General features: G+C 35.1%; 1 protein-coding gene across 3 annotated transcripts in view; it reads left to right on the top strand.

Annotated features, from left to right (window-relative positions):
* Positions 1-6,559, top strand: part of Megf10 (multiple EGF like domains 10) — a 171,123-nt gene extending 164,564 nt beyond the window's left edge. For all 3 annotated transcript variants that reach the window (XM_005324140.4, XM_078048105.1, XM_078048094.1), the window contains 2 exons: positions 940-1,146; positions 2,405-6,559. In XM_005324140.4, coding sequence (XP_005324197.2) covers positions 940-1,146; positions 2,405-2,589 — 392 coding nt within the window. In that variant the 3' untranslated portion in view covers positions 2,590-6,559. The remainder of the gene's footprint in view (positions 1-939; positions 1,147-2,404) is intronic.
* The last annotated feature ends 10,243 nt before the right edge of the window (positions 6,560-16,802 follow it).

Raw genomic sequence — 16,802 nt, 5'->3', positions numbered from 1 at the left:
AACAGAGAAAGCTTAGCTCACCAGGGACCAAAGAACCCCAAAGGCATAGTCCCAGTGACCTATCTCTTCCAGCCACACCCTACCTAACTAGAGTTACCACCCACTTAATCCAAATCAGTGGATCAATTCAATGAATAGGTTACACCTCTCATAATCAAATCACTTGACCTCTGAGTGTTCCTGTGTCATCTCACACATGAGTGTTTGAGGAACACCTGATATCTAACCAATAACACCAACACACAAACATGTTTGACTGACATCAAAAGGTGATAATAGGTGAATCTTATTAAAGTCTTAGGGAACAAAGTTTTCAGTTTGCTGAGGAAATACTCATTTTTCCTTTGGAAAAAAGTATGAATGATTGGGAGAGAGGTGTAAAATAGGAAATATATATGAAAATAAGAAGAGATCAGTATGGTTATATGTCGACTAAGATCTGCTCTTCAGGATGAGCTTGAGAAATATGGCGCCCAGTACTGAAGTCTTAACAAGGCATCTTCACAGAACAAATCTCTTTCTCATCATGATAACAGAAGCTTCTCATACTCCTGTGATCATTAATAGCTGATTTCTAGAGTGATGCTTTTGAAAATTCCTTTTGAAAATCCAAAGGCTTTAATCAATAAAGTTTCTTTTAGTGAATCAAAATGAGATTGATAATATTTAATTGTGACCATCAAAATGAAATCCAGTCTATGGCATTTTTATTGATACTCCCCTTGGAGATGAACCATATTACTTTATAGATGGGTGATGTTATAACAAATTATCTCAAAAAACAAGTGGAAAATGTACAGGATTATTTTCAGTAGATAAAATTTTAGAAACCTCACCTTAAAGAAGAAAAAATAATCTACCCAAGTAAATTGTCACCTAGAAATGATGTTGTCCATAAAACAGAATTTACTTTTTTTTTCCTTTCATTTCTCTTCATAGATCTGGGAAAGAATTCTGAATATAATTCAAGTAACTGTTCCTTAAGCAGTTCTGAAAACCCTTATGCCACTATTAAAGACCCACCTGTACTTCTCCCTAAAAACTCCGAGTGTGGCTATGTGGAGATGAAGTCACCAGCACGAAGAGATTCCCCATATGCAGAGATCAATAACTCAACTTCAGCCAATAAGAATGTCTATGAAGTTGGTGAGTTCTCCCAACCATTGAAAGAACTGCGTGCATAAGAATTTGGGGAAAAATTGTAAGTGGCCAATATTTTAGATGCAACCTGTGTTTGCAGTGATCATATTAATTGATGTCAAATGAATCTTTCCAGGAAAAACCATTTAGCACATTTAAAGTAATTTTCCTTATCTTCCAACTGGTCATCCATCTTGTGTTTTGTAACCAGGGTAAATATTTTACCATATATGTGGAATAGAATATGTATCATATTAACTAATGTATTGAGTTAGCTAAAACAAATAGTTCAAATGGATTAAGAAAGAGGCTTCTATTTCCTTTATATAATGATATTTATATATAAATATCATTATATTTATATATAATGATAATATATTAATCATTATATTAATATAATGATTTTATCAGGATTGTAACATTTTATTTTAAACTTGTCTGATTTATCAGTAATATTCTCAGATGTGACTGATACAAATTAGTAGGAATTCAATTTAAAATTATAAGCTATTTGGATTCCCCTTTGTGAATACCATTTGGAAAAAGATAAAACAACACAGCCATCACTGGCTAAATAGTAAAGCTATATATTTTAATTTTTCCCTTTTTCTTTCTCTCTTTCATGGTATTTATGACTTTGAAATAATTTTGTATTACTTGCAAATGAATTGTCCAATTTGAGACTAATAATTGATTTTATGTCATAGACACATCATCAAAAAAGAAAAACAATTTGTTTTTAAGTAAAAACACAACTTTTAAAAATAGAAATTGTAATGAACTGATTTTATTTTTAAGTCAATAATAATTCCCCTTTAAATGATCCCCAAAGCCCACCACAGTAGGCTATGAACTCATCTCAGAGGTTGAGTCTTGAGGCCTAAAGTTGTGAATATGTTGACTGTTTCCTTGAATTGAGTTAAACTCCAAAGACCTTGGTCTTCTCACCTGTAGAATCAGGGGTTTGAACTAGATTATTCTCAAGGTAGATTTTCAGACAACGGCTTATCTCCAAGATTTCTGTGTATTCTGTCTATACCTTCACCTCAACCACATCCTCGTCCTTTTGTTCTGAACACCATTTGTATTTGTCAGTTGATCCAACAACTACAGAGCTGCTACCCTATGTGATTATAAAAGATCAGATTTTTAAAACAAGTAGTTTCTTATACTTTTATGAAAGAATCTTGTGAGTTTGATATTTGCAAGAAGTGCTATATTTTTTAAAAATGCCCCTTGCTAATAAATTAATGTGTTATTGCAGAACCCACAGTGAGTGTTGTCCAAGGAATATTCAGCAATAGTGGGCATCTCACCCAGGATCCATATGACCTCCCAAAGAACAGTCACATCCCTTGCCATTATGACCTGCTACCAGTCCGGGACAGTTCATCTTCTCCCAAGCGAGAGGACAGTGGCAGCAGCAGCAACAGCAGCAGCAGTGAATGACACCACAGGACCGCTGAGCAACTGCTGGAACCCTTTCCAGAACTGCAGTTCAGTTCTTCATCCTCGAGTTTGCCACCTTTGGTGCATGTTAATGAACTTGGTAGGCAGTTGTTGAACATGAACCAGAAAGCTCAAGCTGAGGCTGATACCTATCGTAGGTACTCTCTGTACAGGTGGCTTGGAAGGAGATAGTGACATGATTAGAACTGCCGTTAGTTTTAGAACTGCACTCAAGAGGCATGGATTATTGTAAGGCACTGGCTAAAAGCATGAACTTACAGAACTCCTTTGACACATGGGTTGCAATGGACACTGGTATTATTCTTGGAAATTTTAAATATGTTTTCTCATTTGCATTATAGAACGGTACCTAGGATTGTGCAGTTTATCATTAATTTACTTCAGAAAAGTGAGAATCACTAAACATACAGAAGACAAGGGGCATATGATTGAGTCTTATTGCTTATTTTTTTCTGCTGGACTCAGAATTGTAGGGATTGTATGAATGGAGTAGGAAAGCTCTGTCATGTGGCAGGATTGTATACACTTCGAACACTAGAAGAGGATAGCAAATGTAAGTATGAAAGCTTTAGCTTTTTTGGAATGAGAATTATTTTAGAAATAGTAGAAGTATTGACAGAAGTCAACACACAGATATTCCAGGTGGAGGTGGTCTCTTTGACCCTTGACCCACTTTAGATCCATGACATTATTCTGATCACTATCTCCATCACACATAGTCACCACCTGGCATTCATAACATATCAGTAATTATTTCATAAACATAGGAATGAAATAATTTTATTTTTGACAGACTGGATTGAATGAGTGTGTGATGATTGGTAAAGGTTGTAAATTTTAAGTGTAAGAAGATGCTTAAGTTTTATAAACCATTAGTAATACGTGCTGTAATATAGAATTAGCAGAAAGTTTTGATTAATTTTTCCCTAGAAGTGACCGAAATATTTTTGTGCATATTTGAAAAACGGGCACTTTCCTTTTATTAATTTTTGATTTAGATAAACTATGCTTAAGCTGGTCTTTTGCATTGCTAATGTGATATGTACCCCATTTTTCATTAATTTTGTATTTTCATTAAGTTGTATATTCCATGTTTTGTAGTGTTTGGATTGTTAATGAAAAAATATTATATGTTCATTGTTTTTTGCATCATTGCCATTCATCTTTTGCTTGATAAAGTGTATTGCTATTTTCTTTTGGAGAAAGGAAATGAGAATATATCATTTCAATCTATTAAAACTGGTCATTACTAAAAGTATAGTAAACTTAGGTGAATGGTTTTTAATGGAAATAGAGAAGCTTTTAAATATTACAAATGGAGTTCCTTTTGATGGGTTGGTTCCCCGAGTCTTAGTTAAACCAGCGGGAAGGGGAGCAGTGAATACTACAGACTAGTCTTACTAAAGACCTCCATTGTGGTCATCATATAATTTACCATCCAAAATGGGACACTTGAGAGTAAATTAAGGCATTATTAGTAATGCTCCTGTGTTAGGCTTAAATCTGAACTGTTCCAGGCAAACCAGAATAGATGTTCATCTTGTGCAAAATTACTCAATAACACTTTTTACTTCAAGGTAGTTGTCTTGTGAGAGTGCCTATATGATGCAGGAAGTCCAGTTTCTCTTTCATTAACCTATAGGAGTAAGTAGATGGGATGAAAGGCTGAATGAGGAAGCAGCTTCATAAGAGAAATTCGATGGTCTTCAATCCTTTAAGACATGACCCTCTGTCTAAGTCACTTGATTATTATATATTATGCACCCCTTCCACCAGTAGTGTCCTTAGGCATTGTCCCTGACAGTTTTGGAGTTGGAATATCAGCTATTTCACACCACACACCTGCATCTGGGATGGCAGTTTGGTCAGATGGATAACACAATAAGCACACATAGGACACTCTCTCCTTTGATTGCTGTTTCCTTTAAGGAACCCTGAAGTTAATTCATGGAAATAAGAAATTGCCTGGAAAATGACTTAGAAACTATTTGTTCCAATTGTTTACCACTGGCTGATCTTTGACTCTGGGGATAGGCATCGAATCAAAACACGTGTAGGTCAATAGCCACAAGGAATCCTTTTTGCTAAATAAAAAAATAATAATAATAAGATATTTTCCCCCTTCTTTTTCTTAAGGATTGTCTCTTCAGAGTTGTAAATTTCAGTTTCCCCATTATTCCCTGGAGATAGATAAAAGAAAACCCTACTTCTTTTCTCATCCCACTACTAAGAAAGGAAAGGTTCATGTGCAAAGGTAACAGCAACTTACGTAGAGACTGGACAATAGGGGTGTACTCTAAAGGCTGCCTGATGCCTGAAGTGTTGTACTGCAGCAGTTCTCCTTCATCAGAATTCACTCAGAAATTTTCAAGCATCAGAACACATTAGCACTTTGGATATTACAAAATTATAAATAATATTTGGAGTGGTTGAGAAGTAAAATTTCTAGATATTTTGTTATAATTTCTCTCCTATATTCTGTGGCAGTCAAAGCACTGAGTAAGTTTGGAGATACTTTGCAAAGGCCAACCATATAAGAATGTGAGCCAAACTATTCTTCTTTCCCTAGAAGTTGATATCTCAGACAATTTGTAAATTATTTATGTGTATGTATAAATACATCAAAACTTTCCCAAATGATAACTCATATGCTTTCTTTAATAAGAAAAAGATGTTATTTGTGGTTAATTTTATGATGATAAGGAAAATCTCACATTTATTTACAGTGTTTGACATCAATTCCTCTCTCATGACATAGTAGTAATGTTAACAAGAGTTTAATGTGTTTAGCATTTTCTTTATGATACCTGTATTCACCAATTTTAGGCCAACCAATCATATGCTTTTATAATAGAGTAGTATAACCTGTCTCAACTAAATTCCTGAGTGGTATGTATATTGTGAGAAATGCAAACAACTTGACGAAAATGTGGTCATTTGACCTCAATGTAGACATTTGACCTCAGTGACACAGGAGTAGTCCATTCTTGGGATTTTTTTAAACTTAAACATTCAAAAAGTTGAATAAGAGTATTACAACTCCTTTTATAATTCCTATATATTACAAGTCCACTTACAAGACAAAATAATTTTAAAAGTTTCATTTTCGGTTTGTGTTATTTAAAATAGCAAAATTTCAATCTCTGGGTAATGTGTCTATTATTCAAAGTAAATATTGAAGAGATATTTTGCTCATAAAGGCTCTATGTCATGGAAGTGTACATAGATATACAAGTGTGAATCATGAGGTGAGATGGACGCCTGTTTATTAATTGAAGATGAACAGCAAGCTACCCATTTAGAGTCTCCTTGTTATTGGTATCTTGACACTGAGTCTACTTATTCTAGTTCTATATTTAGTCTAGGCTTCATTTTGATATGACCAAATTACAATATGTATTTTTAAAAGGAAAAAAAACAAAACAAAACAAAAATACATTAGAATTTACTTGATAACAGTGAACAAAATGCTTTCAGTATTGAAATATCTCTATTTTCCAAAGATGATAAGCTTTCATCAGAATTAGTTTACATCATCATTTACATCACCAAATGAGTTTATAGATTAATGCAATAAACATTCTATAAAAACTGTAAAGTAGTGTTTATTTCTATATATGATTCTATTATTGATTAATGAGAAGAAAAGATTTATGATCTTCCTGGAAAAGTTAGTATTTTTTTCATTTGTGGCCCCATAGCACTTTACATATTTATTTTTAAAAAAACAGTAGTGATTTATTGTACTTAATTTCTAATGTGTATGCTTTTCCTTTAGATTACTTGTTCTTTAAGGACAGAAGTAATTTTTATTAACCTATGGATCCCTGGTTAGTGGCTGAGTCAGGTCTTTTGTAAATAGCTTTAGGTTATCTTATGTGAATTTGTGTTTGAAATCTCAGTGCCTGTCAATACTTTCATTAATAATTAAAATACTTTGAAGCATTCACTTACAGCATTGTGTTCTAGGGACCAAATATGAGTAAAACATTGTTTCTTCCCTGAAGAGCTGTTTATTTACTCGGGACCTGAGTGCTAAGCACATTTGGAGATTCAGAGAGAGATATATAGGAGCTATGTTTAAGCCCCCATTATTCAGTCAGGAAAACAGAGCATCTTACTAAGCTCATGGCTCTGGTAAGTTGCTTAACATCTGAAGGCCTTGGTTTATATATTACAAACAATAGTACCTATTTCATAGGATTTTTGTGGGGATTCAATAAATTTGTACCTTAAAAACACTTGTTTCAGCACCTTGCACATAGTTGACACCTAGTAAATGTTAGCTAATATTACTTTTATGAAAAATTATCCAATAATATGAGCCAGTTTGCCAAAATTGGATGAATGATGAGGCTGGTAAGTCAGAAGCGAGCATTTAATGAACATTACAAAATATATAATGTGTTCATATGACCCCATCCTGATCTATTTTTGTACTATTACAAAATTCCACATATGTTTTACTGCTACAGAAGCAATAATAGTATGATTTCATCTTGTAATAACACATTATCTTTCTAATGCTATTAAAACATATGGATGTGGTTTCTGGAAAGATGGTGACCTGGATTCACATACCTATCCTTGCACATACAACCATCCAGAAAAAATTGAGGGCTGATCTTGGCAACCTGAAGACTTTCCATATACAGTGAGACATTAAGTCCTTGAAAGAGGATGCTAGTGGGAAGTAAGAGGGTACCAATTGCTGGCAGCTGATGTAGGGTGGATTATGGAGGCAGTATGTGAGGAGAGCCAGTTGACTTGGGTGGAGAAAGTAAGGCAGGAATGTCTCTGTCATTTGTGTTCTGCAGCAATGACAGAGGCTAACTGTCCTTTGGGTTATCTTAGACATCTTAGGCAGGATAGTTCCCACCTGGACTGGAGGTCAGCTTATCCTTACTGGATATGTGAATGGAGAAGCCTTCTTCCACTTACAAAGACAAAAGAACTAAGCTGATCATGCCTACCCTGATTGTTGATACATAAGAATGGGAGGATCCACAGAGGGGTTGAAATCCACAATGCTATCCCTATGAATAGGCTGAGAAGGATCAGAAGACAATGTGAACATGGCACCTAGACAGAAGGAAAAGAGAACCAACTAGAAAACCATAAAGGGTCTCTATTATGGAGCATATATAGAAAATGGAAGAAAATCTAGATTAAATGTGATTTAAAACTCTAATAAAGGGATTGAATTATAGGACCAGAGTTTCCTGGAATTAAAACATAATGATTTCCCATTTTAAATAGTCATTAGAGGAATGTAAATGCAAAAAATAGCATGTTAATTGCTGAGCTGAATTTGTGTTTTAGAAGATGAAATGTAATCAGGAGTTAACTTTCAAAAAGGGAAATCGTGGGCAGAAAAAAAGACTAGTTCAAGAGTACCCATATACAAATAATTGCGGATCCAGAAGAAGAAAAAGGGAAACATAGAGAAGTAGTAATGAAAGAAAAATAGAAGAACCCTTTCCTTATGTGCATCTCAGATTTTTAGATATAAAAGGATCTACCAGGAAAGATACGAAAGAAAGATACATCCTGGTGAAATTTCTAAATTCTAAGGATAGAAGAACTTAAACCCATACAAGCAGAATCAACATATTTCTTTTTTTTTTTTAAGAGAGAGTGAGAGAGGGGGACAGAGAGAGAGAGAGAGAGAATTTTAACCTTTTATTTTTTTATTTTTTCTTAGTTCTCGGCGGACACAACATCTTTGTTGGTATGTGGTGCTGCTGAGGATCGAACCCGGGCCGCACGCATGCTAGGCGAGCGCGCTACCGCTTGAGCCACATCCCCAGCCCCAACATATTTCTTAAAAAGGAAAGAAAGTCAGATCAAAAGGAGAAAGTATAGAGTTGGAGCATGAATGGGGAGGAGATACTGGTAGGAAAGGGAAATGACTGCCTGAAAAATTAAGTTGTTGCTGCTCTCCTGTTGCACCGTCAGCTGTCCCTCTTCCCAAGACATCCTGGCCACCTGTCAGCAAGTGGTTTAACAGCTCCCACTCAGTTTTGCTTTAAATCTTTGACCCAACTAGTATAGACCAGGCAGAGGCCATGCCCACATGAAAAGGGGAAAAGGAGCCAGTGAGGTGGACTGGCATGGGATAAGAAGCTAAAAAAGCAGAAGCACCTATTTATCATGCTTTGCTGAATTGCTATTAGGGAGATAGCAAAAAGGGGAAAAAATCAAGCACAAAATTGGCGGGAGCCCTACACAGCTCTTGGCTTATGACATGTTATATTTCCTCCAGTGTTGATAACTTGAACTTCTTACTGACCAATATGCAACAGAAAAATCAAATAGTCGACAAAGCATCTACTCTGTCAGGGTACATTTGATGATTAGGAGATGATGTTCAGGTTTATAAGATATGTGATCTTTAAATGCCTGAAAGCAGAATTTTTTCCATTAATATCTTGTAACCTCCACTGAACACTCCATAACCAAAGAATATGCCACCCAACTACCATTGAACCTCTATTTCTTAGCCTTCTAGCTAGCTGTACTGGTCAGTTTTGCTTTAGTTGCAACTTGGACATTAGGACAAACAGGAGAAGTGACAGGAACATTGTCCTCTCTCAAGGTCCAACCATGATCAGGGCCTTGAGACATTGCTTCCCAACTCTTTGGAAGAGAACAGTGCCATGTTGAAATTAAGGTGAAGAATTGGGAGACTTTAGACTATGGCCAAATTCCATGGACAGACACAATAGCCATTACATATTACATGCAGGTTTGGAAGCTCAGTACTGGCTTCCATGCTTGAGTTCTGCCAGTCATGGTATACCACAAAGGCTTGGGAACAAAGCTGAGTATTTGTCATCACATCCCAATGTTGGGAGTCATGTTGTAAGACTGATTTGATTGTTAATGGGAAAGAGATCATCTTTCTTAGCACCTATTTTGTGTGTATGGCTGATAAGCCTGGCATGTAGTCTGGTTTGTAGCTCAGTGGTAGAGCTCTTGCCTAGCATGTGAGACGCCTTTCAAAAGCAGAATGAAACCAAACCAAAAAGAAACTTGGCTTGACAATGGAAGACTAAATACAATAATGAAATTAGCCTATCAATATACAAATGTAGAAGAAAGCCTAAAGTATTAAGTGTTGGCCTTAGAATAAATATTTGAGTTTTCTGTGTAACAACAACAACAAAAAAAAAGGGGTTTTGGTTCTTTCAGGACTCTAATATTTTATATATTAATAAATATCCCAAAATTGATTAGAATTTAATAATTCAAGATAATTCTTGAGTGGTACACATCTAAAGGTACAAGAACTATTTATGTTTCACATTTATACTTTGAAGGGGACATATAAAATAACTACTATTGTTTTAAAAATAAAAGTAAAAAATATAAAATTTAAAACACCCTCATGTCTTGCTTATACAATCACGGATTCTAGTTATTATCATTTAAATTTTTTTTCTTTTATTGTCTCCCAAAATATTGCCTTTGAAATTAAGAAACTAGTAGAAACCAATGCACTTCAATGTGTATATCTATAAGTTACGAACTCTTGAGCAGGTAGTGAACAGAAAATAGGGTCCATATAGAGTGAAGGTGGGGGTAACTGGTACCCAAGTAGGAGTTGAACTATAGTCTCTCTTTTTTTTCCGGGGGGTACCAAGGATTGAACTCAGGGGCACACAACCACTGAGCCACATCCCCAGCCCTATTTTATATTTTATTTAGAGACAGGGTCTCACTGAATTGCTTAGCGTCTCACTTTTGCTGAGACTGGCTTTGAACTCAAGATGCTACTGCCTCAGCCTCCTGAGCCAGTGGGATTACAAGTGTATGCCACCATGTCTGGCTTGAATTATAATCTTTCGTGTGTGTGTGTGTGTGTGTGTGTGTGTGGTGCTGGGGATTGAACCCAGGGCCTTGTGCAAGTGAGGCAAGCACTTTACCAACTGAGCTATATCCCCAGCCCTTGAACTATAGTTTTTAATATGAAAAAGGAAAACATCAATCTTGGATTGCGCTTTATCATCCCTTCTTGAGAAGTCTTCCCTGATCACTTGTGTGGTATAAACACCCTCCCTTCTTCTACTACCTGCTTGATCATCTTCATGAGCTTTAGTATCTGAAGTCATATTTATTTCATTATTTTATTCATTTTTTGTTTATCTTGACAACTAGACTAAAAGCTCCACAAGTGAAAGATTTTTCTTCTTTTTTATGGCTCACTGAGTTCCATTCCAGAGTACTCAATAGAGTCTGGCACATCAGTTACTCATTAAATTCTGATTGAATGAATGAAGAGTGCCTTCCATCTGCTTCACCGGTGCCAAGTTGGCTTTGCTCTTTCTCAGCATCCTTAAGTGACTTAAAAATTGTGTTCCTTCCTGCTCATCCTACAATTGTAATAATTCATGATGATAGCAGCAAGTGGAGAAAACTGGGAATCTAAGGGATGTAGAATAACAAAAACTGATTAGTCTAAGCAAAATGTTTTCTTCTTTTACTTAAAAGCTTAAGTCAGGTCTTTGATATCTATCTACAAAGTATACATTTATTTACTAAGAAAAGATGAGAGGAACCAGATCCCTCTTTCTTCTTCTTTGTTTCCCCCTTAATATAACAGTATGCTTTTCTTTTTATTTTATTTTTTTTAATTGAGATTTCAGACTAAAAATTATTTGGCCCTGGAAGAGTCCTCCTCTTCAGTGGCTTTCCTGAGAAATATTGAATTGGAGGGTGACTTTATTCAAGGTCCCTAGGCTGCATTTAATATAGAAAAACTCTTAGCACAAGAATTTATGAGTTGCCATTCAGAAAAAAATGCACTTATGCACAAAACTATTTAATCATGTCATTGTTTATAACTATACGCAGTGTTCCTTAACTTTATAATGGTACCCACTTGAGACTTTTTCCAGGATAGATGCCCAATTATTGCAGGCCATTAAAAATAGATTACTGTGTTTCCAGAGCAAGGCCAACTGCTTGTTTCCTTCATAATATACTACTTTTTAAAAGATTCACTTTAATCCTTCTACTCACTAATTAGCTGGGTATTGATAAATAGCAATAGTTGGTCTTTGTGCTTGATTATAACTTTATTTAAAGTAAAATAAAAATGTCCTAAGTATTTTATTTGCATTGCAGGTAGATTTTAATTCAGATAGAAAACATACTAGAGCTAAGTCATGTGCCAAAGATGATTTTAAAACACTAGAATGAAAGGAAAGATTTTTCTTACTTGCCTGAGATGTTGAAAGAAAACTTTGTCAGACTAAGTTGAAATGCTCATCTTCAGAAACAATATATTATTTAAAAAGCATAGAAGAGGAGGAAAAGAATCAAGAAAAAAAGATGCAGAGGCTCAACATATTGCTCCTTTCCTGTTAGAGGAAAAAGATTGTCAATGGATATCCTTGAACCTAGAATGAAGAACTACATGGCTATATTAATTACTCGAAAATGCCTTTTGGTTATTAAAAGAGTGTGTATCCTTAATGGGGTAACTGATTCTTCTCTGAGCTCAGCACCTGGTACACATAAATAAGTTCCCATTAAATGTTTCTGATTGAATGAACAAACACAAGAATATTATGGTCAGGCATGGTGGCACATGCCTATAATCCCAGCTACTTGGGAGGCAGAGGGAGGAGGATGGCTAATTTGAGGATAGCATGAGCAACATAGTAAGATTCTTTCTCAAAAATAATAGTAGTAATAATAACAATTGTTAGTAAATAAAACTTTAAAATAAAATTTAAAAGGACATTGTATATGTCATTAAATGCTGTAGATTCTTCTAAGGCAAAAGTCAGTATTCAATACAATGAATGTTTAAAAGGCACAGTGCCATTAAACAAGCTTAAAAACTAAACATAATCCATTACAACATTGTCATGCAACTCCATCTATTGCATACTATGAGGCAAATTTCCTTTATAACTGTTTTTGGCAGGCAAATATCTCTTAGATTAAGTGTCACCACCCAAAATAATAACTTCAAGGAAAGTTTTTGCATGGCTATTTATATCTTAAATTATGCATTTTTAAAAACTAGATTCACCACTTTCATGGTCAGAGTTCTTACACTGTTAGAAATTGCCTAGACACTAAGGGAGAAGAAGCTCTCCAAGGGAACTCAGGGGAATCTAAGAAATCCACCAATGGCTCAGAGAGGCAGTGTATGTGGGATCACTTTATCCAATGACAGAGCTGGCTGGAGAACTCAGCCCCTGTAGAACTGGTTAGCCAGCACCCAATTCCTTGGCTCGTAGTGGCTTGACATTTTACTCACAGCTGATCTCAGCATCTTATCACCTACAAGCATGCAAATGTGGAGAACAATACTTGTACAAGCCATTACTCTGTTGATTAGAGTAGGCAGTGCACAGCATTCCTAAGAAGGATATAATGAAGATGATTTGACTTCTCCGTAGAGCAGCATTTCATCTCTCTTGAACTCCTCCCATACTCTCCTCTCATCCTACCACACAGGGACCACACCACCTCTTCCAAATAACATTGCTTTTAATGAAGAGATTTTGCCATTTTATTTAAAGAATATTCATCTCCATGTAAGGGTTAGTCACAGTCATTAATCCTTTGTATTTATTAAGTTTATCTTCTCCAATTTTTGTAGTACTGTAGAAGTGAGTTTTATTGCATCTTCTTTAAATTCTCTCTAGGATTAAGAGTGTATATTCTAAGTTCATAACTCATGTTAAGGATGATAGAAATAGGAGGGAATGTAGGATTGGAAGAATTGTTGAAACATTTCCACTTATGATACCTTGTGTGCCCTTATCAAGATAATTCATCTCATTCAACTTGAGATATTCACTTGAAATGAAAATTACATTGTTCTTCCTCACAGAAATGGCATGATGTATAAGGTGTATAATATCTTAAAACTCCAAATGAACGAGTTACCTACTGGAAATAGCTTTAAGAAATATTTTGAGATTTTCTGTTAAAGCTACAAGCTATCAAATTTATCATTAGAGAATGACGAAGAAAGAAAAGACAAATGTTATTTTCTAGAATTGAAAGAATGGTATAAAGGAGATTACAGAGCTGACATACCACTTGGTAGATTCTTACAGCATAGAGTCAAGGGTGTAAGCCTGCAAAGGTTAAGATTAGTGTGCCCCCATCTTGATTTAATCTGCTCAGCTCTAAGATGAAGTTTCTGGGTAGCTCTGTTTAGATGCTTTTCCTTTTACTTACTGATGACAACTGGTTTTTGCAGTAGCCAATCATATCAGAGAAATTGTGGATGGAAAAGCTGAATGTCTGTGAGATAATTCTGGAAAGATTCCGACATTTTTTTTGAATAATACTGCTATAAAAGTGAATATTATTTCTAATTCAAAGATAATCTTATGTAAGTGAAGCACCATTTTAAAATAAATTAATGAACTTTAATGTTTAAGATTTTAGGCTCACAGCAAAAATTGAGTAGAAAGTAGAGTTCCCATACAACTATCCCGTCCTCATACAGGCACAGTCTGTTAACATCCCCTCTGGAGTGACACATTATCAGTTAGTCTATGCTGGCATACCATTATCACCCAAAGTCCATACTTCACATTAGAATTCCCCCTTGTTGCAGTCCATTCTATGGATTTTGAGAAATGTATAAATCAAATACATCCATGATGGTAGTATCATACAGAATAGTTTCACTGCTCTAAAAAGTCCTCTGTACTACATTTATTTATTACCCTCCCCCCCCCCCCGCCCGTTCCACCAAACACCTGACCCTTTTTCTGGCTCCATGGTTTTGCCTTCTTAAAAAAATGTTGTGTAGTTGGAATCATACAGTATGCGTCTTTTCCATTAAGTTTACTCCATATTTTTATGGCTTGATAGTTCTTTCCCTTTTAGTACTGAATAATATTCCATTGCCTGCATGTACCACAGTTCACTTGTTCATCCTCATCCACCCATCAAAGGACATTTCGATTGCTTCCATGTTTGGCAATTATAAAGCTGCTGCAAACATCTGTGTGCATGTTTTTGTGTGGACATAAGCTTCCCATTTATTTGGGAGAATATCAAGAAGTATGTTGGTTCCTTACATGTCTGATCAGAAACTGGACATCTGAAATATTGCTTTGCAGTCAATTAATGACATTCTTTTCTTTGCCTCAAACTTTTTTATTATTAGTTGTTCAAAACATTACAAAGCTCTTGACATATCATATTTCATACATTTGATTCAAGCAGATTATGAACTCCAATTTTTACCCCATATACATATTGCAGATTCACTTTTTTGACATTCTAAGATGGTGGTAATGAAATTGCTTTGTATTACTGTAAAATTTCAATGATTAATACTTCAGCTGTCTTTTCCTTTTAATAAGAATAAATTTGTATTTTGAAAAGTTTCATTTTTATAATCTCATGTAGAGGTTTTCATATATGTGGTGCTATTTAGAATACTGTATGTAAAAACATATATATCCCTTACCTTTTTGGAGCTCCTATTGGAAACTGAATTCTCTTCCCTTTTGCAGCAACCATTCTTCCTGGGGTATAATGATGAAGCCAGGAGAAAAAATGTTAATGTTCTTCATCTATACTAGGCATCTGCTAGTCTCAGATTTCATTAAAAGTTCTAAAATATTAAAATGCTACTTGTGCAGCCTACAAGTAAGACTCATAATATTTATTCAAAAAGTCACTAAAACAAATGTATATAAATGTGTTCTTTCACTGCCTAAGTCAGACTGTTGCTTATTTGCTTGAAAGAGTCTAAAACTCAAACGAGCCAACTCTATACTTTTTTTTTTCCCTTCTGGAATAATGGCTGAATCCTTTCATGTCAAGACATTGCTGGGCAATAAATCACTTTCTATTTTAAGCAATAAATGATTTCATTTATCTCTGATCAAAGCATTCAAATAGTTGCTTAAACTGGTAAGACAAATCCAAGAGAAAAAAAGGGCTGGATACTCCTGTTAACCTTTTATTTCTTTACAATTATTTTCAGATACCTTGTTCAATGGTCTCATTACTTTTTAATACTTGCTATCATCTCTATTTTTTACTATCAAAGAATGTTTTACACAAATTCAGCATCATATATGATCTATCCTGAGTTGTTCTTTCAAATGTATTTCCATGGCTTAAATTAAAACGGAGTACAGCCATTTATCACATTTGAAAGCTGATGATTTTTTCACAATCTTTCAACACATCAGTGAAAAGGAGATAGGCTTTTTTACAGCTATTACACAATTGGAAGCTTACACTAGAGTGCAATGCATTATCATATCACATAGACACAATGCCCTGTGGTTTGGCTGTTTGTTTGTTTGAGGGGTTTTGTTTTGTTTTGTTTTGTTTTTTGCATCATAAAGCTCTTCATATAGAATGCAGAAAGTTCAAGCTTATGATAAGATGGTAGTTTTGCTGGTCAAAGATATACTTAGAAACCAAAGGGTTTTTGCAAAAGGTGGACTTCTACCCCTGTACAAAGTCAGGAAGAAGCAGACATCCTTCAAGGTTGGAATGAAGAAACCAAAGCTCCTGCCATAGATTTATGTTCAACCAGAGGATAAACGCAGCGGAGATTAATAACCCAATTTGCACAGTTATCCCATGAACATCTGTTGAGTGCTCTCTGACCCAGCAGAGGTCTATTTGTGTGGACATCCAAGTCAGAGAAGACTCAAAGAGCTAAGCAACAGTTTGATTTGATCCTGACCCCTAATAACCAAGAGCACAGTTTAATTTGGGGCTAGCAACAAGCATGAATGTCTCAATTGGAATGTGTTATAAATACTTGAATCTGAAGAATTTCTTAGACTTCTGGCCTTAAGATATTATCAAATTTTTAATAAAGTGTAATTGATTTGAAAGATTCTAACACTTTCTTTTTAGAAACCAAGTTGGAGCAACTGTTTTACTGTATGTCAATGGGAATCTAAAAGTTAACTTTCATCCCTAAACCTACTAAACTATTCTCATCATCAGGGAAATAACCCAGTAGGCCTGAATGGAGGTTCTCTAAAAAGGTCTGAGACATTCATTTTATCGGCTTGACAAAGAATTTAATTTAATTTTCAAGAAGACAATTATAGGGTCAAATGAAAACAGAATCTTACACCATTAAGCTACAGGTAATAGCTCCCAAGAGCTTACATGAAATGGGTTCTGTGTTCCCATAATGTTAAAACTAGGGATGCTTTATAAGAGTTATG

This window comes from Ictidomys tridecemlineatus, chromosome 1, assembly GCF_052094955.1.
Source record: "Ictidomys tridecemlineatus isolate mIctTri1 chromosome 1, mIctTri1.hap1, whole genome shotgun sequence".
Taxonomy (NCBI): domain Eukaryota; kingdom Metazoa; phylum Chordata; class Mammalia; order Rodentia; family Sciuridae; genus Ictidomys; species Ictidomys tridecemlineatus.
Note: the sequence above shows the minus strand (reverse complement) of the source record. Positions and strands in the feature narration are given on the sequence as shown.